The sequence below is a fragment of the Onychomys torridus genome, chromosome 1 (genome assembly GCF_903995425.1).
Source record: "Onychomys torridus chromosome 1, mOncTor1.1, whole genome shotgun sequence".
Lineage (NCBI taxonomy): Eukaryota > Metazoa > Chordata > Mammalia > Rodentia > Cricetidae > Onychomys > Onychomys torridus.
Genome location: NC_050443.1, coordinates 96,285,605 through 96,312,393, shown reverse-complemented (window position 1 = coordinate 96,312,393; position 26,789 = coordinate 96,285,605). Strand labels below are relative to the sequence as shown.

The 26,789-nt window shown below is 41.7% G+C and overlaps 1 protein-coding gene across 2 annotated transcripts in view; it reads left to right on the top strand.

The window, feature by feature from the left end:
- The first annotated feature begins 4,557 nt into the window (after positions 1-4,557).
- Smg1 (SMG1 nonsense mediated mRNA decay associated PI3K related kinase) overlaps positions 4,558-26,789 on the top strand; it is a 102,128-nt gene continuing 79,896 nt past the window's right edge. Inside the window, exon 1 of one of the 2 annotated variants that reach the window (XM_036190318.1) lies at positions 4,558-5,023. In XM_036190318.1, coding sequence (XP_036046211.1) covers positions 4,938-5,023 — 86 coding nt within the window. In that variant the 5' untranslated portion in view covers positions 4,558-4,937. The remainder of the gene's footprint in view (positions 5,024-26,789) is intronic. The other variant, XM_036190329.1, reaches the window with a different exon arrangement.

Genomic DNA, 26,789 nt, shown 5'->3' with positions numbered 1-26,789 from the left:
CTCGCTTTTTTTTTTTTTTTAAACACACTTTATTTATTTTAGTGTGTGGAAGTCAGAGAACAGTTTATGGGGAGCCAGTTCTTTCCTTCTGCCTTTATGTGGGTGCTAGGAACAGAATTCAGGTTTCTAGACTTTCGATAGAGTGACAGCCCCACAAGTTCCTTTACTGTAGTCCCACAGTGGCGTTATTGGGGAAAGAACATTAATCATTTTGGATGCAAACTGTTAAAAGTGTTTCCTGGGAAAGTTCTGCCAAGTGATTCTCTCACACATGCTCTCTACTCACATTTCCCTTTGCTAGCACTGTTTACAAGGGTTAATTATTTCTATGGAAAAGCATCGTGCATGCTTGAGGACACACACACCCACACACAGAAAAAAAAAAAAAAACCCACAAATTAGAACCAATCAGCTGGGTGGTGGTGGTGTATGAGTTTGAGGCCAGCCTGGTCTACAGAGCAATTCCAGGACCACCAGTGCTACATAGAGAAACCCTGTCTCAAAAAACAAAACAAAACAAACAAACAAACAAAAAGAATTAATCAACAGGATACAATTTCTGCCACCCATCTTTTTTTTAACCCCTTCCAATTGTCAAACAGCCATATACTTCAGAAAAACTGTAGATCTGATTTTTTAAAATGCATCTTATTTATTTATTTATTGTGCATGTGCATTTGTACACACACATGAGACACATGTGGAGGTCAAAAGACAATTTGCAGGTGTTGGTTCTCTCCTACCCAGTGGGTCCTAGGGGTCAAGCTCAGTTCTTCAGTCTTGATGAGCTACCTCAATGGTCCATATATCTGATTTTTACTCAAAGATTTCTGATTTTTGTTCTATGGATCCTCTTAAAGTCTCCAAGAAGCCAGTACAATTAATATCTCCACTTTTCAGTAAGAGTCTGGACTTTGCCAACACTCCCTCCTCTTATTTGAGTCAAAATTTGAACAGAGCCTTCTTTTGAATTGCTTTCATGGTGTTTTGTGACTTGGAAAGGTTAAAAAAGACTTGTGAAATTTTTCTCAAAAATCTAAGGTTCTGGTTGGGAGTCTAATAATTGACATGATATGCTCATTACATCATTTGCACCAGCTACTTAAGGAAGGCAAAGAGATTAATTAGGCATATTAGCCATATTTTTTTTTCAGTCTTTTGAGACAGGGTTTCTCTGTGTAGTTTTGGTGCCTGTCCTGGATCTCACTCTGTAGACCAGGCTGGCCTTGAATTTACAGAGATCCACCTGACTCTGCCTCCTGAGTGCTGAGATTAAAGGCATGCACCACCACTGCCTGGTGTATATTAGCTATTTCTTAATGGGTCCCAATGAAAAAGAAGCAGGATCAATTCATCTGGAGCATAAAAAGCAAAGAATCTGAGGGAAAGAACGAGGGACATGGCTCAGTTGGTAGAGTACTTGCCTAGTGTGCATGAAATCTTGGGTTTGAACCCTAGTTAACACATAAACTCATTCCAGCAAAGGGCTATATAAAATGCTGAAAAAAAAAAAAAAGGCAGGAGGGGACAACCCTTTTTCAGGGACCCTCCCTGTTGCTGGCTGCTGTTACTTCTCAATAAGCCTTCCTTGCCCTTAAGAGAAAAAAAAAAAATGAGGGAAACAATCTAAGTACCAGAACTTGGAACTAAGAAATGGCATCAGGTAAAAGACAATCTGTAGCCAGACTGAGAGCCGGGCTCAAAGGGTGGGATAGGGGACATGACCAAATGTTGGTATTCCAGCCTGCTCTTTGAAAGGTCCAGCCCCTTAGTGCTTTCTCCCTAACCTTCCCCAGGGCAGGGTGTTGATGGCTGTCCTGTTGTCAAATTCTATGTTAGCAGGTGCTCTACCAATTTTGCTGAATGTTGAGTAAAAGAACAAACCATGGGTTGGGGATTTAGCTCAGTGGTAGAGTGCTTGCCTAGCAAGTACAAGGCCCTGGGTTCGATCCTCAGCTAAAAAAAAAAAAAAAAAGAACAAATCATGATTAGATGATATATGAGAGTATACTGGGGTTGGAGAGATGGCTTAGCAGTTAAGAATATGTACTACTCTCTCTCTTTATTTTTAATTTTTTTTTTTTTTTTTTGTGTGTGTGTGTATAGGGTCTCATTATGTAGTCCTGGCTGGCCTGAAACTCTCTGTATAGACTAGGTTGGCTTTGAACTCACAGAGATCTCCCTGTCTCTGCCTCTGAGGGCTGGGCTTAAAGGCATGCTTCACCATACAGTGCTCAAGAAGGTGTATCCTGTTATAAAGGATCTGAGTTTGGTTCCCAGTATCCATACCAGGTGGCTCCAAACTACCTATAACTCCAGCTCCAGGAGATCTGATGTCTTCTTTTGGACTCTACCCTCCATCCTCATAATTAAAAATAAAATGAGCAATAAAAAAAAAAAAACAAAAAAAAAACAACAGGCTATGTGTTTATCATTGCTTTTGTAATTAAACATACATTACTAATAACAAAACAAGAATAACTTTTTGTAGGTCAGGTGTGGTGGCACATGCTCTCCAGAGGCAGATGCTGGAGAGGTGTGAGTTGGAGTCTAGCCGTACCTTTTAATTTAAGAACCTGGCAGAACCCTTCTTTGTATCCTCTCTTCAATGAGGAGCAAATAGGCATTTATGAGGGTTCCCAGAGCAATTTCAGTATGATATTGTGTGCACATGGCTATATCTGTTCTGAGGGAACAATCTTATTGAAGTAATCATTATTTTTCAGTGCTGGGGAATTGAACCCGGAGCCCCAAACATGGCAGTCGAGTAAAATACTCAAACACTGAATTACTTTCTCAGCTCCACTAAATTAATTTTTTTAGGGTAGGTTGGTGACCAGGCCTGGGGCTGGCCAATTCCTCCTGGGAATTTCTGTGTTGGGTCAAAGATCATCTTTTCAGAAGACTCCCTCCTCCTCCCCACCTCCTCTGCAATGATAGGCCACTGGCGGGCAGGGAGAGGAAGTGGGAGAGGAAGATTCATTTGATTGTCTTTTGGAAAGATCCTTCTTTGGTGAGGGGTTTGTGGGCATGCTCGAGGATCGGAAGGTGGGGATGGGAGGGACATACTCATAAGGAGATACCTCCTCATAATTAAGTACTTTTAGGAATACTTTTCTTTTTCGGGGCGTGGTGTGTTTAGCTCGGGTTGGCCGGGAACTTGTTATGTAGCCGAAGGTGATCCTGAACAACGTCCATTTTCTGTTTCCTTAGTGCTGGGGTTACAAACAGGTCATCATGCTGCGTTGATGGGGTGCTAGGGAAGGAACTCAGTGCTTCGTGCATGTTACTTCATGTATTCTACCTACTGTGCCATTGGTAACACATTTTAATTACGTAAGTAATGTATACTTCTTGTAATACAAAACGATGGCCTAAAACTTTATGCAGAGCAAGGTTTAAATATTTGCTTGAGGAGTGTCTTGATCACTTTTTAAGACGGGCCTGCGTCTGGGGAGATAGCTCCGTTGTTAAAGTGCTTGCCAACAGAACCCACCAGAAAAAGCCAGATATGGTGCTACCGCTTTTAATACCAGCGTTGAGGAAGCCGACAGGCAGATCCCTGGGGCTCTCTAGCCAGCCAATGAAGGTTCCAATGAGAGACCCTGTCTCAAAATACACCGTAGCTGGAGGCTTAGGAGCAACACCCAAGGTTGTCCTCTGGACTCCACGTGTGTAGACACTCACACAAAGAAGTATATTGCGTCCACACAATGTGCCTGGTACTTCAGCGATTCTTTCTGGAGTGTGTGGGTAACTAGCCTCTTTCTGCTAGAAGGAACCAGAGGATTACCAAGTACAGTTCATGTGGCAGGAAGCAGGGGTTGGTGGGCTTGTTTTTCACATTTGGGAAAAAGGAAAAAGGTATTAGGACTGCATGACATTTCAGGTGAGGTGTCGACTTGGCTTCCTCTATTTTATTAGTCCCATTTTTCTCTCTAGGAGGGTGGCAGGCAGGTGGGCGCATGTGAGCGCCAAGGGCAAGTCTATGTGGGCGCGCAAGGACACGCCCCACCTCCCGTCCTCCATTGGACGTCTTTTCACACCTGACTGCCGGTCCTCCGAGTGTATGGGAGGGCGAGTGTGGACCGAGGACGGAGATTCCCTTCTCCCATGATGCCCCGCGGCGCAGCCACAGCGCTCTCCACTACCCGCAGTCCTATCCGCAGCCCAAGAAGCCCAGGGAGGTCTCTTTCGTCCCGGCCCCTCACGTAGTTCTCGCTCTGTCCCCAAAGCCACACCCCTATCGGCTTACGCGAGCGAAACCGCCCTGACGCCTGGGCTCCCAATGACTCCCGCACCTCTCTATCAAGTCCCGCCTTCTGGTTTTCGCCCCTCCCCTCTTCAGGTTCAGCACAGACCCCGCCCCCCAGAGGACCCGCCCTTCTCCCCTAGGCTAGGAGCGCGCCTGCACCGCCCCTCGTAGGCGACCCTACCCCTGTCATAAGGCCCGCCCCTACCATAGTTTGCAAGCAATGGCCACGCCCCTCACCCCGTGCCCCGCCCTTCTTTCCAGACTCCAAGGGCGCCGGCACCGCCCCTCGCTCCCAGCATGCCGTGCGGCAGCGGCGGCGCGGCGGGCGGAGCCGGGAGGCGGGGAAGCCGTGGCCGTGTGAGCGTGAGGAGCCGCCGCCACCGCCTCCTCGCTGTCCTCGTCCTCCTGGGCCCCAGCGTCGCGGGCCGCGCGCTGCCCTGGAAGAGACGTCGCCTCGCCTGCCTCCGCCTCCCTCTCGCCGCGCCGCTCCCGCCTCCTGCTCCTGCGTTGCGGGCTCCAGCGGAACCCGGAACGGCCGTCCACCTCCCCCGCCCTCGGCCGCCCCCTCCGCGGCTTCCTCCTCAGCCCCGGACCAGAGCGCAGTGTCGGCGGCGGCCGGTTCAGGCGGCGACTCGCGCTTCTTTGGGCGGCGGCGCTTGGCCATGTCGTGTCGGGGAAGGTAATGAGCCGCAGAGCCCCGGGGTCTCGGCTGAGCAGCGGCGGCGGCGGCACCAAGTACCCGCGGAGCTGGAATGACTGGCAACCCAGGTAGGTGACCGCGTCGAGCCTTGCCTGGAGCTGGCCGAGGCCTAGGCCCGTGGGACTGGGAGGCGCGGCCTAGGCCCGCCGCTCCTGGAGCCGGGCGCGGCTTCCTGGGTGTCCTCCCGGCCCCGGGCAGGAAGGCCGCGGCCAGCCCAGGCCTCTGTGCCCGCTGCCTGCCTCAGCCCGAGGGCTGGATCGAGGACGGTGGAGGAGGACGTTCCGCTACCATCTCTCCGTTTTGAGATTTGAGGTCCAGGAAGTCTCCCTGTTACCCATTAACTTCCTCAGCTTCTTCTGATCCGGTCAGTCCCCATGCGAAAAGATCACCTTAACTCTGCTCCCTTCTGCACTTCCACGTGTTAATCATTTTAAAAGCCCCGAACTCCAGCCGAGGCCTTCCTCTGACTTAGGCAGGACATTAGTGAGCCAAAAGATGAGATTGTGGCACTGTGAGTGGAATCGACCCAATCTGGCACTGGGGAATTTTAAGTTTTCCCCAACTGCGGAAACAGTTACTCTGGTGAACAGCAATTTACCTAGACACCTGGGAGTGAATTTTGGACACGCAGGAGTAGAGAAATTTTTTGTTGTATGGAGGAGTTGGGATCTGGTTGAATTTGAAAATATTGGGAGCATTATTAACTCGAAAGTAAAGTTATTTCCAGTCAGGTCTTTCTGATTATGGACCGGTTGTGCTCAACTTAGGTTCTGTTCTTTTCTGAGTAGACAACTCTTCAGTGGCTACTTCAGCTGTAACACAGTGCCTAGAATTTCCTAAATGTATAATCCAGTATTTCAGTGGTAGTTGATGCATTCTTTGGAGTACACTCCAGTGTAATTGTTCAGAAATTGGCCACGTGAATGGACAGCACACACGTTTTGGGGGTTGGTCTTGCTTTCTAGAATGGTTTGGACATGAAGAATTTTATGAGAGGTTAGGATATAACATTTTAAGGGTTGGTAGAGAAATTAAAATGATCTTTGGTTAATAGGATACACTTAGTTTTGCCTAGTGTGCATTCCTAAACATTGTGTCTATTGAGAACTTACATTTGTGACTAAATAATTTTAAAAATGAATGCCTGAATCTAGAATCGAGATATGAAGCAGTTAAAAGTCTTTGCAAAGTCGTAGCTTTGCCTTTCCCTGTATGATGGTTTGTGCAGTGTGTTAAACAATACAAGCTGACTAATACTTACATTGACTTGCTTTGTTATTTTTGTTTTTATTGAAATGTTTGAAATTTGATTTTTAAGCAGCTAGCATATTAGGTAATAAATGAATTTTAATTTGGCTTTTGATAGAGCTCTCATTTAAAAATAGATTCTATAGCCAGGCGTGATAGTGCTCACTTTTAATCTGCAACTGGGAGGCAGAGGCAGGAGGATCTCGAGTTTTGAGGCCAGTCTGGTCTACAAGAGTTCCAGCCCAAGGCTGTTTCACAGAGAAACCCTGTCTAGAAAAAAAACAAACAAAAAATGGATTCTACTACTTTTCTGCATCATGACTTGTATATTTAAGAGAACTTAATAATTCTTTAAAAGACTAAAGTGCTCTTGTCAAATACAGCTTTTGGGAAATAATAGCTTATAGTTCTAAAGAAATAAATCCCAAAATTCCAGCACATGCTGGGGTCACCTGACTTCCTAGCTTGACAGATACAAAGCAGAATGGTTTATACAGTTAAGGAATATGTACATAGGTTGTTAATAAATGTTGCCAATGTTTCAGGTGCTTTTATTTTTTGACTGAGTGAGAGTGTATGGGGAAAGGATGAAAACTTCCTATGAGCTCTGATTGGGTAGGGGTACTATGCCATGCACATTTGGCTCTATGGAGTAGCAGTTACAAGGCTAGAAATACTTGCCTTCTCCCCCTCTCCCTCCCCTCCCAGTTTTTCAAGACAGGGTTTGTCTGTGTACTCTGGCTGTCCTGGAACTTTCTCTGTAGCCCAGGCTGGACTTGAAGTCACAGAGGTCTGCTTGCCTCTGCCTCTTGAGTGCTGGGATTGAAGGTGTGTGTCACCATGCCCTGATGCTTTTCTTTTGTTATAGAGGAAACAGGAATATAGACATACTCCATAACATAACTTTTATTAGTAAGGTGGCAATAATTTATTTGCTAAATAGCCAGTGAAGAAACTGTTTAATTCATAGTAAAATCAGAGGTCATCTTTCCTTTCCTCAGAAAGATGATGCTAATGACACAATGGAGGTTATCTTCCCATGTGGCCAAGTGGGAGATACTTGCATTTACCATATATTTTCAAGTGCAGAAAGACTGTATCGTTGATTCAAATTTTTTTTTGTTTTTTTTTTTTTGTTTTGTTTTGTTTTTCGAGACAGGGTTTCTCTGTGTAGCTTTGCACCTTTCCTGGAACTCACTTGGTAGACCAAGCTGGCCTCGAACTCACAGAGATCCACCTGGCTCTGCCTCCCGAGTGCTGGGATTAAAGGCGTGCACCCTCACTGCCCGGCTCAAATTTTTTTAAAAAAATTTATTTGCGTGGGCATTTCTCTGCCACAGTGAGCAATGAGTGGATCAGTGAGTAGATATCAGGAGTCTGATAATGGAGTCTCTCAGGGTCATCAGGGTTGGCAGTAAATACCTTTCTTTACTTGAGAAGCCATCTTGCTGGCCCTTGAATCTTAAAAAAATTCACCTATTTTATGTGTATGTATGTGCCTGTAGTATATGTATGTGTACCAGGAGAGCCAGGGAAAGTAAAATTGAGGGAGTTAGACACGTTGGACTGAAATTACAGGCAATTATGAGTCGTCATGTGGGTGCTGTGAACCAAACTCTGATGCTCTGCAAGATCAAGATCAGCAAATGCTCATAGTTGCTGAGAGTTCTCTCTTCAGGCCCTCTGCCCCACCATCACCCCCAAAGGTTTTCTGTAGCTGAGGATATCCTTGAGCTCCTTGATCCTGTTTCCACTTCCCAGGTGCTGGCATTATAAATGTGTTATCGTCAGGCCTATTTTCATGCAAGTAATTTTTATTAAAAGCAGTTATTTTCCTTTTCCCTACCTTTTTTTTTTTTTCCTCTCTCTGATTTTTTTCTGGAGGGCAGGTGAGGAGGATTCAGGCAGTTGAGAAAGCAATTCTTGGATTGGGAATGCCAGAAGCAGCCCTGAGTTTGATCCCCAGCTACATAACCAGGGTGTGGTAGTAGCACATACCAGTAATTCCTCAGTGTTGTGAAGTTAGAAAGATCAGAAATTCAAGGTCATCTTCTGCTACATAGTGAGTTCCAGGCCAGTCTGAGTTACATATACTCTGCCTCAAAACAGCAGAAAAAGAGCAATTCTTGTCAGCTTCTTTTAGTATTTGTTTGCCAGTTTATCCTTTCTATCATAGTAAAAGGATTCCCTCACACATATACACAGGAAGTGTCTCTGGTGGCTGAATAATAGGCTATTTTGGTAAGGGAATAGAGCAATTTACCAAGACCACTAGAAATAACTTTAAGAGTTAAGTGTTTATAGAGCACTGGCCTTGTAGTCCTTCCATGGTCCCCCCAAACCTCACTGTGTGTAGTTTTGGCTGTCCTGGAAGTTGCTCTCTAGACCAGGCTGACTATGAACGCAGAGATCTGCTTGCCTCTGCCTCTTGAGTTCACTGTATTCTCAACATTTCAGAATGGTTCGGCTAGAGCTCTGTGTGGGCTGTGGTGCCACATACCTTTCTGTAATCTCAGTACTGGGAGACTTGGGAGGCAGAGGCAGGAGGACTGCAAATTTTAGGTTGTATAGCTAGCTAGCTAGATTCTGTTTTGTAAAGAAAAAGAAATGAGTGGTGTTAGATTAGTCTTAATACTTGCAACCTGTGACTATCTCACACAAAATGTTGGACAGATTTTGGGATTGTTCTGTATATCTTTTTTTTTCTCCCCTGCACAGAAAAACAGGAATGGTAGTTTTTTACAACTTTGTGCTGAAAAGAGACCTATTGTTGCCACTAGCCAAAGTCTATCATTTTCTGGATTTTACCTATTTGGGAAATACCTTAGTTGTACCCAAAGAGAGAGATCAGAATGCTTCAAAAGTTTTTTGAGCTGAGTGTAGTGGTACATGCTTTTAATCCCAACACTCCAGAGCAGAGGCAGATGGATCTATGAATTCATAGCCAGCCAGGAAGACATTGTGTGACCATGTCTTAAACAAAGAAACATTTCTTTTTTCGGGAGGGGATTGGTCAGTGGGTAAGAAGCACTTAGCACCAGGTCTGTGACCTGAGTTTGAACTCCAGAAACTACATGGTAGAAGGTGAGAACCAGTTACTGTAGGTGACCTCCACATAAGCAAGTAGGCACTCATGGGTGTACACACACACACACACACACACACACAGAGAGAGAGAGAGAGAGAGAGAGAGAGAGAGAGGAGAGAGAAAGAGAGGAGAGAGAAAATAAATAAAGTTTTAAAAAAGTTATTTTTTTTTTTTGACATAGGGTCTCATATAGCCCAGGCTGACCTGAGACCCAACCTTAAACCTCTTATCTTCACCACTTGACTACTTGAGGGCTGGAGGTTACAGGCATGTGCCACATGTTCAGCCATACTTCTTTGTTTTAAAGTTAAATATGTAGTTTATTATTGTACATTTTAATATTCTAAATTGACAAGGACATAAAAGTTAAACATAGATTATAATATGACATTGGAGTTAAACATAGATTAACTTGTTTAAAAAAAAAAGTGGGCTAGAGAGATGGCTCAGTCAGTGGTTAAGAATGCTTCCTGTACTTTCCCAGGGTCTAAGTAAGATTAGTTTCCAGCACTCACTTTGTTTTGTTTTTTTTTCTTTTTGGTTTTTGAAGACAGGGTTTCTTTGTGTAGTCCTGTCTATCCTAGAACTTGCTCTATAGACAGGCTGGCCTGGAACTCACAAGAGATTTACCTGCCTCTGCCTCCTAAGTCCAGCACTCACTTTTGGCGGCTTACAATTGTCTGTAAATCTGGCTCCACAGGATCTGAAAACACACACACACCACACACACACACACACACACACACACACACACACACACACACACATTCTCTCTCTCTCTCTCTCTTAAAATACAGAAAATATTGGAAAAAGAAGAATGCATCCAATAGCTCTTATTTCTATATTTGGGAGTCTTATTTACCAGCTGAGTATTGTTATTTAACACATATGTATTGTTATATATTAGGTGTCTTGTTGGTGCCTAAGTTTTACCTGTCTTTTTTTTTTGAGAAGAGGTCTTACTCTGTAGCTCTAGCTGATCTCAAACTTCAGGTCCTCCTCCCTCAATCTTGAGTGGTTGGAGTTACTGGTATGTGTCATAGGGCCTTTCTATTTTTAGGCTTCTAAGTGGATGACACAGTATTAGGACTAGTTACCATTTTTAGTAGGCAGATCAAAGTTCTCAGGAGTACAAAACTCCATGTGAAAAATCAAAAGATAGAAGTGTTGTGAAATTAAAGTTTTAACATATTTATATCTGGTAATGAAAAGTTGGGTTTTAAGATGGGCAGTGGTGGCTCACACCTTTAATCCCAGCACTTGGGAGGCAGAGACAGGAGGATCTCTGTGAGTTCGAGGCTAGCCTGGTCTACAGAGCTAGTTCCAGGACAGCCAGGGCTATACAAAGGAACTCTCAAAAAGCCAAACAGAACTTGCGTGTTTTTACTTTGGAGACAGGGTCTCACTATTATATCCCAGGCCCTTCGACGCACAGCTTTCTTTGTGTAGCCCTGGTTGTCCTGGAACTCACTCTGTAGACCAGGTTGGCCTTGCACTCAGAGATCCACCTGCCTCTTCTTCTCGAGTGCTGGGATTAAAGGTGTGCTTCGCCACCACCGCCACCGCCACCACTGCCTGGCTGCCCATGCTGGTTTTACTCCTTGCTCAGTCAAATTTTGGAATGCTAGGATTACAGTACATGTGGGCAGGGTCTCTACATAGCTCTGGCTGTCCTGGAAATCCCTTTGTAGAATACGTTAGCTCGGAATTCTGCCTGTTTCTGCCTCCCAAGTGCTGGGATTAAAGGCTTGTGCCAACTGGGCAGTGGTGGCACACAATTTAATCCCAGCACTTGGGAGGCAGAGGCAGGTGGATCTCTGAGTTCCAGGCCAGCCTGTGCTACAAAGTAAGTTCCAGGAAAGAAACCCTGTCTTGAAAAACCAAATCAGGGTTGGGGATTTAGCTCAGTGGTAGAGCGCTTAAGGCCCTGGGTTCAATCCTCAGCTAAAAACAAAACAAAACAAAAAACCCAAACCAAACCAAACAAAAACACAAAAAAAACGCATGTGCCACCTCAACTGGCTGACATTGTTTTTTTGAGACCAGAGTTGTTTTTCCCACTTTTTGTGAGTTTGTACTAAGTCTGTTGTCCATAGATACATAATATACTGAAAAAAATCATGAAATTGAACAGAGCCACATATCTTATTGCTTTGAATGAGACTTTAAGTAGAATTTAATGAGTATGTATAAATTTTTGTCTCTTCTGTATATTATTGCCCACTGGGCTCAAGTTTTTGTTTGTTTATATTGCCCACTGGGCTTAAGTGATACTTCTGCCTCAGCCTCCAAGTTATCAGGAAACTCAGCTGCAGGCCACCATACCCCACTGATTGCCATTTTTACCAGTTCTGTATTACAGATTTCTGAGTGCATTGGATACAGTTTTCAACTAATTGTATATGAGTGCTTTTTCAATCGAAGTTAATCGTTTTATTATCAAGTAAAACCTTTATAAAAAACACTTAACAATTATAACTCTAGTCATTAGGCTTATTGGTGGCAAGTGCCTTAACCATTAATCATCTTGTTGGTCCTTCGTTTCTTTTTTAAAATTGGGAGTATGACTGAACATTAGTATTTAGCACTCCTACCCCACCCCCACACAAGGTTTCTCTGTGTAGCCTTGGCTGTCCTGGAACACCCATAGACCAGGCTGGCCTCAAACTCTAGAGACCCTCCTGCCTTTGCCTACCAAGTGCTGGGATTAAAGGCATGCACCACTACTGCCTGGCTTAGTATTTAAATTAAAAAAAATTTTTTTTTTTAAATTTTCATTTAAAAAATGTGTGGGTATTTTGCATGTCTGGGAAACGTGCATGAAGTATCCTCAGAGGCCAGAAGAGGACATTGGATCCCGAGACTGGAGTTACCGATAATTGTGGGTACTAGGAATTGAACCTGAGCCCTCTGCAAGAGCAGTCTTAACTGCTGAATCATCTCTCTGATCCCTATTTTAAATTTTAAGAGATAATAAAATAGTTTTTAACTATGTTAAAATGTTCTCACCAGTCATATTGATACTTTTTGGGGATTATTTTTGACTTGCAAGTCAGAAATCAGAAAGGCTTTAAAATGGCAGAGCATACTGTATCGTTGAAGCCTTACCTACATGGGTTTGACTAAGTAATGAAAAGTGACAAAGCATATGGATCCTGTGTTATAGTGTTGGTGTATCTGTTTCTGTATTTGATAAGTAGAGTTTCAGATTTGGGGACTTACAGAGGAGGGAAGGCTATCCAGTTGAGTCTAACATTCTGGTCTCTGGTGACACTGCATGCACATCAGTGGTGTGATGAAATTGGTCTGTACAGTTTTCATGGTAAGCTTGGAGAAAATCTGAATCAGACAGAAAGACTGCTATAAAGTGGCAAGCTCTCCTTGAGAAATTCTCTCAGTTTAGTTAGAAGCAGGATGCCTGTAAGGAGTAAGACAAGTAAACGGTGAAGCTAAAGAGCTGGACTGGAACTGTACTGTTTGCTTTGGGCATAGTTCAAGTGTAATCGGAATGGTTTGAGATTTACCAACAGCAGAGTGTCTTCATTTAACTTCTGTTGTTTCTTAAAGGGTATGTATCTGTAAGCACAGTTGGGAAGGCCTAGACAAGAGGTGGCTGAGGACCTAAGTCATGTGTTCTGTATTCTGTTTATAGTGCATGGTTGAAGCTCATACAAAACTGTTCCGAATATATGGGAACTTGGGCTAGCAGAAGCCCTTCATTTGTTGTCTAGTGTTGGTTAAGAGTGATCACTTAGGTGAATGAGTCTTTCTCCTTGTCCATACTTAAGTCACTTTAGTAAACATGACATGTCACACTTACAAAGCAGATATGACCACAGTACCTTTTTAGGAACATTGAATTCACTAGGGTTTCCTGCTTTCCCTATCCTAATTACCAAAAACAGATCTGTGGAGTTCCTGTCATTGAACTGTCCTTGATGGAGTCACACAAGCTGTTTCAGGTCTTTTCATACTGTCATTATTTTGATTACCTGAAATTGACTTCTTTTTTCTCAGAGATGTTGTATTTTTGGAACTACAAAATAGACTTTATCTTATATAAAGAACTAAAAGCAAAGTTTGTAGAACATTTGTAGTTTAATTCATATACACAATAGCACAGCTTACTATATTTTGTTTTCTGTTTTGTCTTTAGAGTGTAACCAACTTGCTTATTCAGAACTGTTTGGGTTTAGAAAGTTAGTTCTGCTCCCTCTTCTGTTTGTTTTATCACATATGTATGGTTTCCCCTACTTCTCCTCCCCAGACAGGGTTTCTCTGTGTAACAAACAGTTCTGGAACTTGCTTTGTAACCAGGCTGGGTTTGAACTCAGATGCAGCTGCCTCTGCCTCCTGAGGGCTGGGATTATAGGTGTGTGCCATCAAGCCCAAAGTTGGTTCGTTTGTTTGTTTGTTTGTTTGTTCATTCGTTCATTTGTTTGTTCGTTCATTCGTTCATTTGGTTTTTTTGAGACAGGGTTTCTCTGTGTAACAGCACTAGCTGTCCTGGAACTCACTCTTAGACCAGACTGGCCTCAAACTCATAGAGATCCGCCTACTTCTGCCACCTGAGTGCTGGGATTAAAGGGGTGCACCAACACTGCCTGGCCTATGGTTCATTCTTGAGTTGGTTAATTGTTATTTATTTATTTATTTTTTTGATGAATGTGTATACCTCTGTAACCATCATTCTCAACAAGAGACAGATTTTTCAGTTGAATTACTAACGTTCCCAACACCAGCAGCATATCATTTGTGGAAGTCAAAAGACCATCTTGCAGGCTGTCAAGTGTGGCATTAAGTACCTTTACCAAATGAGTCATCTTTCTGGCCCTACTTTGAAATCTTTTGCAGAGAGGATATCTTTATATGTTGTGTCAGGATTTATTACCAGTTTAGTCTTTATTAGATTTTTAGACCTTACTATCTTCAATGTAATTTTGTTAATTATTGCTATAAACATTGCTTGCTTACTTGGAGTATCTGAAATATTGAAAAGTTTCAGATGGTAGACACATTTTCTGGTGTCTAAGTGCTGGAACACATAGGAGGTCCTTATCTGGCTAGGCGTATTCAAGGAGTTACAGATTCTTGGCGCTCTATCCACACTTGCTTTTTTTCAGCTTCCTTTGACTCCTAACCCAGATCCTTCTGCCTTTGTGTCTGTCCTCTTTCCAAAGTTTGTAAAAGAGAAAGTGAACAGTCAACACATGTTTATTATACATCAATTATCCATTTTGTAACCCTTTCTAGTGTTTAGGTTGAAGAGAACAGATCCAGTCATTTTCTCTCCTTTACGTGTGTGATGTGTAGTGTGTGACATGTGTGTCTGTGCTTGTCTTATTTGTCTTGAGGCACCTCCTCTCATTCCAGCACCTTGTTGCCATGCGCTGTTTGCAATTGTTCTTGCTACAGAGTGGTAGCTGCAGCTGCTGTGAAGTTTTTTCTTCCCAGAGTGTTCAGCCTGGCTGTTCTTACTGTTAAGAGGGACCCAGACTTTTAAACACCATATCCTGGGTTTTCTTCATAGTACGTACTTAACCATTACCCCAAGCCTTCATGTTTGTATTCTTCAATTAAGCATAGTGTGAGTAGATCTTCTATAAGTAACGTTTTACATCTGTGTTCCATTCCACCTTTCTAGTGTGTTAAAAATAGCATGTAGTCTCTCCTCTCTTTAAAAGCAATTTTACTTTATTTTGGGACAGGGTCTCACTATGTAGCCCTGGCTGGCTTGAATTCAAAGAGATCCTTTACCTCTCTGCCTCCCTAGTGCTGGGATTAAAGATGTTTGACACCATACCTGGCTTTATTATATTTGAATGGCAATATAGTTGTCCCTTGCTATCTGTATAGGGGCTTGCCTCCAAGGTCCACTCAGATATCCAAATCTCAGATGCTGACATACCTTCTTTAAAATAGCACAGCATTTATTTGTTCATGGACACTTTAGAGCAGGTGTTCTCAACCAATGGATTGAGACCCCTCTAAAGCATCTCTGGATACCTACTTACCTATTGCTGTGTCGATGTGCATTGATCAGGGAATGATGGAAAAAAAATCCTATACTGTACACTGCTAGAACTTATGCAGTGTTTTGCAGGTACACTTTGGTCATAGGTCATAGTTGCTAGAGGTGGGACTTAGAGTCTGCATGTTTGTTTGTTTTTACATAGTTCCTGAGTTTATAAACCCATTACCTTAGGGAGCATTTGGAGGGAACTTGTTCCTCTTACAGCAGGCCAGTTAGCCTGAAGCAGCAGATTATACAGCTAATCAAGCAGCTTCAAGGAATCATTGTTCTAATGATCTTTGGTAGCCAGGTCTTAAATAGAAGGAAGGATATGGTAATTAAGATTCATAGGTCTTATTAATCTTGAAAAACAGCCTTGCTTATATTTTGAAATTCTTTTACACATTGTCCTCTTATCTCACGTCTGCTGTATCTATAAAGTACTGGATTGAAGTTTGCTGATACCCCTTTAAAATGCCTGGGGGAATTTTAGTTCTGCATGTGATTGGAGGAATGAAACCCTGATTTTCCAGAGCCAACAGTTTCTGAAACAGTGCATTGCTGCATTCATTGTAATGTCTGTATTCTTTCAAAAAGTGAAATTGTATTCTAACTAGAAATGATTTCTTGGAAGCTAGTATTTATGTTGTTATTTATCATATAGCTAGGACCTTTACTTTTTTTCTGACTAGAACACTGGTATCACAGAAGTAATATCAATATTTAGTTGAAAAGAAAGCATCCTAGAATTTGTTGTAAAAAGATCAGTTGCCTGTTTTTACTGATCTAGGGTTCCTGAGGAAAAATGAAAACTGAGTAGGTTCTCAGTGTCATCAAGCCTGTGGAACTTGAGACAGAGTGCTTATTCAGAAGCTGGGTTTAAAAGGACCCACAGATTGTATTCTACTAAAAATGATTATGTCATTGTTTGGAATATTAGCAGCATTCTAATGTGCAGTATTGTGTTCCATTTTGAAAATACTGAAGTTATAAATGAACTTATGGTAACAATTAATAAGGGTATGTGTAGTAATCACCACTGGCTGTAAAACCAAATTTTCTTTTAAAAAACTTTTTATTTTTGTGTGTGTGCACTCAGGTGCGGTAGTCAGAGGTCAATTTTGTAGAATTTTTTCCATTTTTTACAAGGGTGTCAGGATCAAATTTAGGTCATCAGATATACATGGCAAGTGCCTTTACCTGTTGAGACATCTTGCCAGCCCTAAAAACAAGTTTTCTAAAAGAAGTATGGTATTTAAGTGGCTTGTCTTACATAGTTATTATAATGCACGTTGCCTTTATTTCATTGTAAGTTATCGAGGACACAAAAATTGCACTATAACTACCATTCTTGTTTTTTGAAATGTAGTGTGTGTGTGTGTGTGTGTGTGTGTGTGTGTGTGTGTCTGTCTGTCTGTCTGAGGATTGAATGCAGGGCCAAGGGCTTAGTGTTCCACCATTGAGCTACATCCCAGTCCCTTGTGTGTTTCTTTGAGACAAGGTCTCACTATTTAGCCCTGATTGGCTGGGAACTTGTTAGGCAGACCAGAATGGCCTTGAACTCGCAGAAATACACCAGCGATTGCCTTCCCCAAGCTGCTGCTGCTTCTCCTTTTTTTTTTTTTTTTAAAAGACAGTGTTTCACTGTGTAGCACTCATTGGCTGGCCTGGAACTCAGTTTGTAGACCAGGCTGGCCTCAAACTCACAGAGGTTCATCTGCCTTTGCCTCTCAGGTGCTGGGATTAAAGGTGTGCACCACCATCTACCAGTGTCTGCTTTATTTTTAAAGGACACAGTTGTACATGTGTATAGGGTACAAAGTGATGTTTAGATAAATGTACATAATGCATATTATTTGATTAAATCAAGCCAATTTTCTTAACTTTCTTTGGAGAGGAGAACTATTTGAAATGTACTTTGTTTTCATTTTTTCACTGTTTTTATTATTTTTTGATGTAGGGTTCTCACTATGTAGCTTTGGCTGGCTTCAAATCTGAAATCTTTCAGCCTCAGCTTCCTATGTGATGGATGGTATTGCAGGTTTGTACCCACATACCTGCTTTTGAAATGCACTCTTTGGAGTATTTTGAAGTACAAAGCACATTCTGTTATGGCAGGTATCTGGAAACATTTTTTCATTTGAGATTTTGTACTCTTTGACCAGCAGCTTCCCTTTCTTCACCATTTTTCTGGTCCATTTAAAAGTCCACTGCAATTGACATAGGCCTGTCATTTCAAGTACAGTGGACGCTGAGATAGGAGGATGGGAGGATCAAGACCTGAATGGGCAACTTAGTAAGACTCTGTCTCAGAATAAGAGTAAAGGGATGGAGATAATGGTGGCATATTGACTTTGTTCTGTGATTCCTCAGGTTTGATCCACAGGCAGCAGAAGAGAAGGTCCACTTGGCTGTATTAGCATTGTTAGAAATAGAATCATGATATTTTAGAATCTGTCTCACGTGCTACTTATTTTTTAAAAACTGTGCATGTTCTCTATTGATTCTTCATACATATTTCTCTATTAGGAGAGACTGGTGTCATGAACTAGCAGCAGAGTAAGGATGGGAAGACAGGAACTTTTTTACTTGGTGTGTAGTCTAAAGATCAGATACAGGTTAAAGATAATATTTGGGAAATTTCTCTCTAATAAAAGTGCCACATAAATGCCATGTGAGTTGCTTTGTCTTAATCAAATTACTCTATTTATTTATTTTGCAGTGCTGGGGATAGAACTGAAGGTCTTTCTTGTTCATGCTAGGCAGGCCTTCCACCATTGAGCTATCCTCACCCTAGCCCCAAATTTGGAATTTTAAAGAACATCTCATTGTTATCTTTTCCTCTAAATGTTTTAGAAGCGTGTTACACACACAAACTCTCTCACACATGGGTGCATATACACACATACATACATGCACATGCTCAGGAGCATGCATACAAAATTTTTCTTTATGTATAAAATTTTGGTAAATTTGCATTATCTTTTAAAGTATGTTTGTCAAGTCTTAAATTTCTTCTTAGTATGGCACGTGCCATTCATGGTATTGCATACATAGTTATAAAATATGGTGGGGTTGGATTGGTTGCACTGTAGTGTATTGGTTCTCCTATGTCCCCTAGTCTGTGTCCTTGAAGCTAGAAGGCAGTGGATCTGCTAAATTTCCCCTTCATGTCTTACCATTCAAGACAGGGTTTCTCTGTGTAGTTTTGATGTCTGTCCTGAATCTTGCTCTAAAGACCAGGCTGGCCTCAAACTCACAGAGACCTGCCTGGCTCTGCCTCCCGAGTGCTGGGATTAAAGGCGCGTGCCACCACTGCTTGGCATTATTCACTCTTTTAAGAACTTGAAACCAAATGCTGGCCATGGTGGTAGATGCTTTTAGTCTAAATACTCAGGACACAGAGGAGGTCAGGTCTCTATGATTTCAAGGCTATCCTGTTCTACATAGGGAGTTCAGGCCAACCAAGGGCTAGGCTACAAAGTGAGACCTTTTCCCAAAAACAACAATAAACAAAACAAACAAAGAACTGGCTGCTGGCCAGGGAAAATAATCTAATTTTTGTAACTTTGAATACATTGGAGAGCAGGGACATGGATTAAATTGATACTGGGTAAGGTTTATATATAGGTAGTGTTGTGTCCGTTGCTTAAACTTTGATCATACAGTTAGAAACTAATTCTTTTGAGAACATTATTGAATCTTTCCTACACTAGTCTAGTGCATGTGTGTATGTACATAGTTTTAGTAAGGAAGTAGGAGGAGTCAGAGTCCTGGGAAAGTTGTATTCTGAGGCTCTACATCCTTTGTGCCTTCTTTGTTGTCATCTTCTTTTTCCTCTGAATTTTTGAGACAGGGTTTCTCTCTGTAGCCTTGGCTGTCCTGGAACTCGCTCTCTAGACCAGACTGGCCACAGAGATCCCTCTGCCTCTTGAGTGCCTTGATTAAAGGTGTGTGCCACCACTGACAGGCTTCTTGAGTCATCTAAATAAAGGCAAGAGTTGATTGAGGTAGCATATGAATGTAAGGATGTGTGTGCACTATTAGGCAGATTTTGCTAGAATTTTCAGTTCTATAAATTTATTTAAATTAGCAAATGATGCCTCTTCTAAGGAGTGTCATCTAGAAGTACTGTTTTCTTCTCTTGTAAAGAGAATTATAAAAGTTATTTATTTTAAAGTAAATGATTAAATGTGTTCAGTATAAAATGTAAGAAAAATTGTAGACTTTGTATGTTTGAAATAACTTGCTTTTAATTTGTTTTCTGGCTTCCTTAAGTTTAAGCTAAATGTTATGTCAGTATTTCTGGCGCTTGCTGTGTTTTAGTATGTACTGTGCAAACTCTCTTCAGTAAATGAATGTTCCTGTGGTAGAATAGTGTGATTATTTATGACATTATACCTTCTGAGATTTATGAGATTTTTTTTTTTAAATTAAAAGTTTTAAAAGTGTTTGTTTTGTTTGTGTGTGCACTACAGCAAGTATTTGAGGATCCGTGGGAGCTGCGGCTTTTCCTTTACCGAGTGTTTCCTGAGAGGGGCATTGAACTTACTTCATCAGGTTTTTTTTTTTTTTTTTTTTTTTTTGGGTAACTTTTTTTAGAAATTATTTTATGTGTATGGGTATTTTGCTTGCATGTGTGTCTGTATACCACATTCATGCAGTGCCCTCAGAAGCCAGAAGGTGGCATTGGGTCCCTTGGAACTGGAGTTACAAATGGTATGAGCTATTATGGGGTGGGGGTTTACTGGAAATTGAAGCTAGGTTCTTTGGAAGAGCAGCCAGTGCTCTTAACTGCTGAGCTATCTTACTAGCCCCTGTTACTTGTTTTTTAAACAGTGGTTGGAAACCTGTTTGCTACCCTAGAATGTTTAAGGAGATGTGTCCTGTGGGTGTTACTAGAGATGTTGAAATCAATCTGTTTAAAAATTCACTTACTGGCTGGGCGGTGGTGGCACACGCCTTTAATCCCAGCACTTGGGAGGCAGAGGCAGGTAGATCTCTGTGAGTTCAAGGCCAGCCTGGTCTACAGAGTGAGTTCCAGGAAAGGCTCCAAAGCTTCACAAATACTGTCTTGATAAACCAAAAAAAAAAAAAAAGGGAAAAAAAAAGTTTTCTTGGGGCTGGAGAGATGGCTCAGAGGTTAAGAGCACTGGCTGCTCTTCCAGAGGTCCTAAATTCAATTCCCAGCAACAACATGGTGGCTCACAGCCACCTATAATGAGATCTGGTGCCCTCTTCTGGCGTGCAGGCATGCATGCAGGTAGAACACTGTATACATAATAACACTCCTATTTTAGGATTATTTATTTTATGTGTATAGTGTTTTGCGCATGCCTGGTGCCAGAGGAGGTCAGAAGAAAGTGTCAGATTCCCTGGTACTGGAGTTATGGGTGGTTTCGAGCTGCTCTGTCGGTTCTGGGAATCAAACTTGGGTCCTTTGGAAGAACAGCCAATGTTCTTAACAGATGAGCCATCTTGCCAGCCCAAGAGAGTTCTCTCTCTTTCTCTCTTTCTCTCTCTTTCTCTCTCTCTCTCTCTCTCTCTCTCTCTCTCTCTATATATATATATATATATATATATATGTATGTATGTATATATACACACTCTCTCTCTATATATATATGTATGTATATACACACACACACACACACACACACACACACACACACACACACACTCAGAAATTTCTCAGGCATTGACAGTGGTAAGAATTGTTGATGTCAGTGGCAGCTGTCTGTTCCTGTCCAAGTTTCTCTGGGTGCCTTGGCCAGATGGAGCTTTTAGTTCCAGTTCTTCCTATGGACTATTTCCCAGGCCAGCAACTTGGTTCATTGAAGTGTAGTGACATTAAGCCAGTGCCATAGCTTTGTTTTTTGGTATAAAGTGGCTAAACATGGTGAGCAGTATAAGGCATGGTATGTTGAATTATTAAAAAACAAATCCTGCCTTCTACTTTGATGCCCTTAGCATAAGAAAGAAAGGTGTTGAACCCAGGGCCTCTATGTATGCCAAGAGAGTGCTCTACCATTGAGATAGTCTAAGGGCAGATATTGGGGGAAAATATTGAAATGGCCTTTATGGAAATGATGCTGTGTAGTTCTTTCAGTTTTGACAAATGAATGTAGTAGTGTAACCACTACCACAAGCAGGCTATAGTCATTCCTCCCAGAAGCCCCTGTGTTCTTTTGTAGTCAGTTTCTGAACCTAGCCAATACCTCTTCATGGTTTAGAATGTCACAAACAAGGGTGTGGTTGGTTTTGAAGGTGTGGTAAAATGCACATAAAATGTACCATTCGTTGGCATCAAAGATAAGATACAGTCATTGAGCCTTTCTGTTTAGTTTTGGAATTCTCCATTATCTCAAGGAAAGCCCTGTGTCTTTTAAGCAGTCACTGCACATTCTCACTTTCATCCTTCCTCTGGGAACCACACTCCTGCCATGTGAATCTGTCTAGTCATACTAATAGAATTGTATAGTATGTTTCCTTTTGTGTCTAGCTCATGTCACTTAGTTTGATGTTTTTAATGTTCATCCAAGGTGTTAAATGTGTCAGTGCTTCATTCCTTCTTCCTGCTGCATCATGCTCTGTTGTGCAGACGCCCTGCATTTCCAGCCCCTCTTCTACTAGTAGACATGGCAAGATTTCCGCCTCTTGACTAATATGACTTGGTGTATGCTTTTATTGCAACATGTGTTTTCAATTTTGGGCATATACCTTAAGAGAGATTTGCTGGGTTACATAATTTGCTAGCTTTTGAAGGATGGTCAAACTGATTTCTGAAGTGGCTGTAGTGTTTTCATTCCAGAGTAATACAGAAAGGGCTCTAATTCCTCCACATCCTCATAAAACCCTGTTGTTTTTATTTTCAGATTGTAAGTTATGATTATTATAGTTATTATAAAATTTCCTTGTGGTTTTGATATGCTTTTTCTAATTATTAATGATATTGAATGTTTTCATGTGCTCATTGGCCTTTTTTCTCTCTCTCCCTTCTTTGCTTTTATTTCTTATTTCTTGCTCTTGAGTCAGGTTTGCTGTGTAGCCTGGGCTGCCTGGATCTTATGATCTTCCTGGTTCTACTACCACAGCCTCCTTAGCAAATGTTTCATACCTATTGTAGTTAGATCTTTAAAAGACATAACTAAAAACAGTCATGTTAGAGTTTTCAGTTACTACCATCTTCTAAACTCCTCCCAATCTTTCTTCTGCCCTCTTTTTTTCCACACAGCAACAACTGCATTTGTTCTCCTTTCTGGAAGAATGTGTGGTGTAAGATAGTGCCTCCTGCCATCAGTGGTAACATCTCAAACAAGTGAACAACTGAAACCAGCCTTTAACTAACTACTTGAGTGAGTGTGTGAGACTTTGAAGAAGGAGCTAATGGTGGAATTTCTTCTGAAATTGCAGAGCACTTTTTGTGTGGGGGAGGGGGTCGTTTCAAGACAGGTTTCTCTGTGTAACAGTCCTGGCTGCCCTGGAACTCACTTTGTAGATGAAACTCACAGAGATCCACCAGCCTCCGCCTCCCAAGTGCCGGATTAAAGGTGTGTGCAACCACTGTCCAGCTACAGAGCACTTTTATACCCTGTCTTAGTTACTGTTCTGTTGCTGTGAAGAGACATTATGACCAAGGTTGTCTTATAAGAAAAGGTATTTAATGGAAGGCTTGATTACTGTTTTTAAAGCTTTTGTCCATTATCATCAAGGTGAGGAACATGGTGGCTTGCAGGCAGGTTTAGTACTAGAAAAGTAGTTGGGAGCTATATCCTGATCTAAAGACAGAGAAGGAGACTGAAGTTTGTGTCCTTCTAATCCTTTCAACAGTTCTACTGCTGGTGACTCAAATATGAGCCTATCTATTTTATCTATATGAGCCTTTCTTATTTAAACCACAACATTCAGACAATTTAAATTGCAAACAATTTAAATAGCTGTTTATTAGATTTTAATTAATTAATTAATTTTTAAAATTTATTTCTCCTGGCATTGAGGACCGAACCCAGGGCCTTGTGCCTGCTAGGCAGGTGCTTTAACACTGAGCTAAATCCCCAACCCCTTATTTATTTTTTGAGAGAGGGTCTGTCTATATAGCTCTGGCTGGCCTGGAAATTAGACACCTGCCTCTGTCTCCTGAGTGCTGGAACTAAAGGCATGTGCCACCATGACTATCTAAATTATAGGTTCTTAGGAGAGTTGGAACTATCTACTTTTGTAATCTTTAAGATGTATGTGAGTGCTTGAGTGCTCTTGTGGTTTGCAAGTGGAGATCAGAAGACAATATGTACGAATTGGTTTTCTCTATCCACCATGTGCTTCTGGGGTCAGGGATTGAACCCCTATCATCAGGCTGGACTGCAAGTGCTTGTACACACAGAGTCATCTCCCCAGCCCTGTTTTGTAATCTTTAGCTCTCAGTGGTTTTTGTAGTAAATGGTCCAAGAAAATGTTGATATTCTTTCTTCCCCATTTTGTTTGGCAGTTGGACTGAACCCAGGTTCTTATGCATTCTGTGCAAAGTGCTTTATTACTGAGTTGTACCCTCAGCCCAGAAATATTGTTGATTTTATTGAAAGGGTTTGGGAAGGAAGTTTGGATTGTAGATAAATTGCAAAGTTGAATAAAGAGCCCCAGTGACATAATTCAGTCAACAAGTACTTTTTTGGTTTTTTGAGACAGGGTTTCTCTGTGTAGCTTTGCGCCTTTCCTGGAACTCACTTGGTAGCCCAGGCTGGCCTCGAACTCACAGAGATCTGCCTGGCTCTGCCTCCCAGAGTGCTGGGATTACAGGCATGTGCCACAACCGCCCGGCTAACAAGTGCTTTTATATGCTATCCAGGCAATGTGGCTCCTAATAGGCCTCTGCCTTTCTGGTGTTTAGGGTCTCTTTGTAGAGTACAGTCAGTAAGAGCTGAATGAAAAAGCATTAGGCTTTCAGAAGTACACAAATAGTGGTGACTCCTAATGACCTGAGAATCTGAAATTTGGCAAAGGAAAGTTGAGTGAGGCTTGGGAAGATAAAGAGACAGGCTGAGGTAGCAAGGGTTAAGGCAGGAACTAAATTCTGTCTAGATATTGAAAAGTTAAGGACTGAGGGAGTGACATTAGTGTTGTTGTTGTTGTTGTTGTTGTTGTTGTTGTTTTTGTGTGTGTGTGTTTTGCTTTTTTTGACACAGGGTTTCTGTGTCACAGCCCTGGCTGCCCTGGAACTCACTCTGTAGACCAGGCAGACCTCAAACTCACAGTGATCTGTGCCTCTTTCAAAGATGCCTTTGCCTCCCAAGTGCTGGGATTAAAGGTGTGTACTACCACACTGCCCGGCAGAAATGACATTAGATTTGTGCCTTATAATTATTTTTGTGCATTGTGCAGAAGAGATGGGGGTGAAAATGAGTATTGGAGGTGAGATATATAGTCTGACAGATCAAATAGTGCCTTTGGTTAGAAAACACCTGAAGGATAAGGGCCTTATTTTATGAGGATACCAATAACAAATGAGTCACTTGTGTTTGAGATGTTAAGAACATTGAGGGTTTTTTGTTGTTGTTTGTTTTTGTTAAGGTTTAATATATTGCTCAGGCTGTCTCTAGCTTCTGAGTTCAGGCTAGTTTCATGCTTCTGTCTCCCAAGTAGCTGGATTGCAGATTGTGCCCGTGTCTAGTGTAAGAAATTTTTTGTTTGTAGTTATTAGTAAAGCTGAGAACTTTAGATCACTTACGGAACCTCAGTGATCCCACCCATATAATGTAATTAATACGGTTGTGGTGATTAATAAGATGAAATGAGATGGCAGCTGTTCCTTTACTTGCTACTGTGATAAAATACTTGACAAAAGCAGCCCAAGGGAGGAAGAATTTATTTTGGCCGCTGGTTTCAGAATGTCTTCAGTCCATCGTAGCAGGATAGGCATGGTGGGCAAAGTAGAGAGTGTGACAGGAAGGAGCCAGGGGTAATATATTTCCAAGGACCTGCCTTCAGTGACCACTTCCTCTAGTGAGGTCCCATCTTCTGAAGCAGTGGTTTTCAACCTGCCAGATGCTGAGACCCTTTAATACAGTTCTTCATGTTGTGGTGACCCCCCAACCATAAAATTATTTCATTGCTACTTCATAACTGTAATTTTGCTACTGTTATGACCCAGGATGTAAATATCTGTGCTTTCCAGTGGTCTTAGATAACCCCTGTGAAAAGGTTGTTTGAGGGGGCTGGAGAGATGGCTCAGAGGTTAAGAGCACCAACTGCTCTTCCAGAGGTCCTGAGTTCAATTCCCAGCAACCACATGGTGGCTCACAACCATCTGTAATGAGATCTGGCACCCTCTTCTGTACACATAATAAATAAATAAATCTTTAAAAAAAAAAAAAAGTAAAAAAGAAAAGGTTGTTTGAACCCCCGCCCCAAGAGGTCACTGCCCACATGTTGAGAACCATTGTTCTGAAGGCTCTATAATCTCCCAAATTAGGGCTACCAGCTGGGGACAAAGCATGATTGTATGGGGATATTTCAGAATTGAACCTTCAATTAAGTTTGCTGCTCTTAGTAGGAGCTCAGAGTGTTAGCCCATAGAGTGAATGTGCAGTTTGTAAACCTGAATAGTGTTGAAGGTCTTGTTATAGATTACAGTAGTTCAAAGGAGTGTGAACCAGTTGGAGAGAGTTCACTAGGCTTTTCACTGAAGATAGGTATTCACAGGAAGCAAAGGTTGCAACCTAAAATAATTTCCTCTAAGTGATTGCCTTTGTTTGCACCTTCTGTTTAATAGGATTAGAGGTCAACAAATGGGACATTTGAAGTTCCTTGGAAGTCACACTACATTTGTTGAAAGATGCTATTAAAATTATACTTTACCAACAAGCTGTATTAACTATATTTTTAACATTACAAAATTGATGCAAATTCATTTGTAATTTTGAAATGAAATGATAACATTCTGTTTTAGTAAATATGAAAATTTTTCAGAAGTTATATAAATTGTTGGGTAAGAGTATATTCAGTAATTTTTTTTTTAATGTAGGTACAGGTAGAGGGAATATAGTCTCTAGTACCACCCTTTCTTCTAATGCTAATTACAAATGAAGTCCTTATATCAGGCTTATAGTTTATTGCCACCGCAGTGTTCATATTAACAGTAGCAAAGGACATGGAGGACAGAGTCCAGGAAGGTTCCAGGTATGGAGCTTGCAGTTATCCTTTTCTTGGTATCCGTGTTTAGCAGTACCCAACCAGGATGCTTTCTCCAGCCTTTGTGAGAGTTTTTTATTGAGTCTCTGTAGCTAATTGCCCGCCTAGCTATCTTAGTTTCCAGCCCTTCAGAGTTTGATTTATGTAATTCAAAGGTTCTACCCTGTCACTGTTCCACAGAGTCCCCTGGTGAACAAAAACAGCCTTCCTAGGCATGGTGTTCTAGGATTTTAGAGATTATGTCTGGAATCCATAGCTAAAAGCCACAGCTTCTTTTGGGTAAGGTAAAAATCTTTGTAGT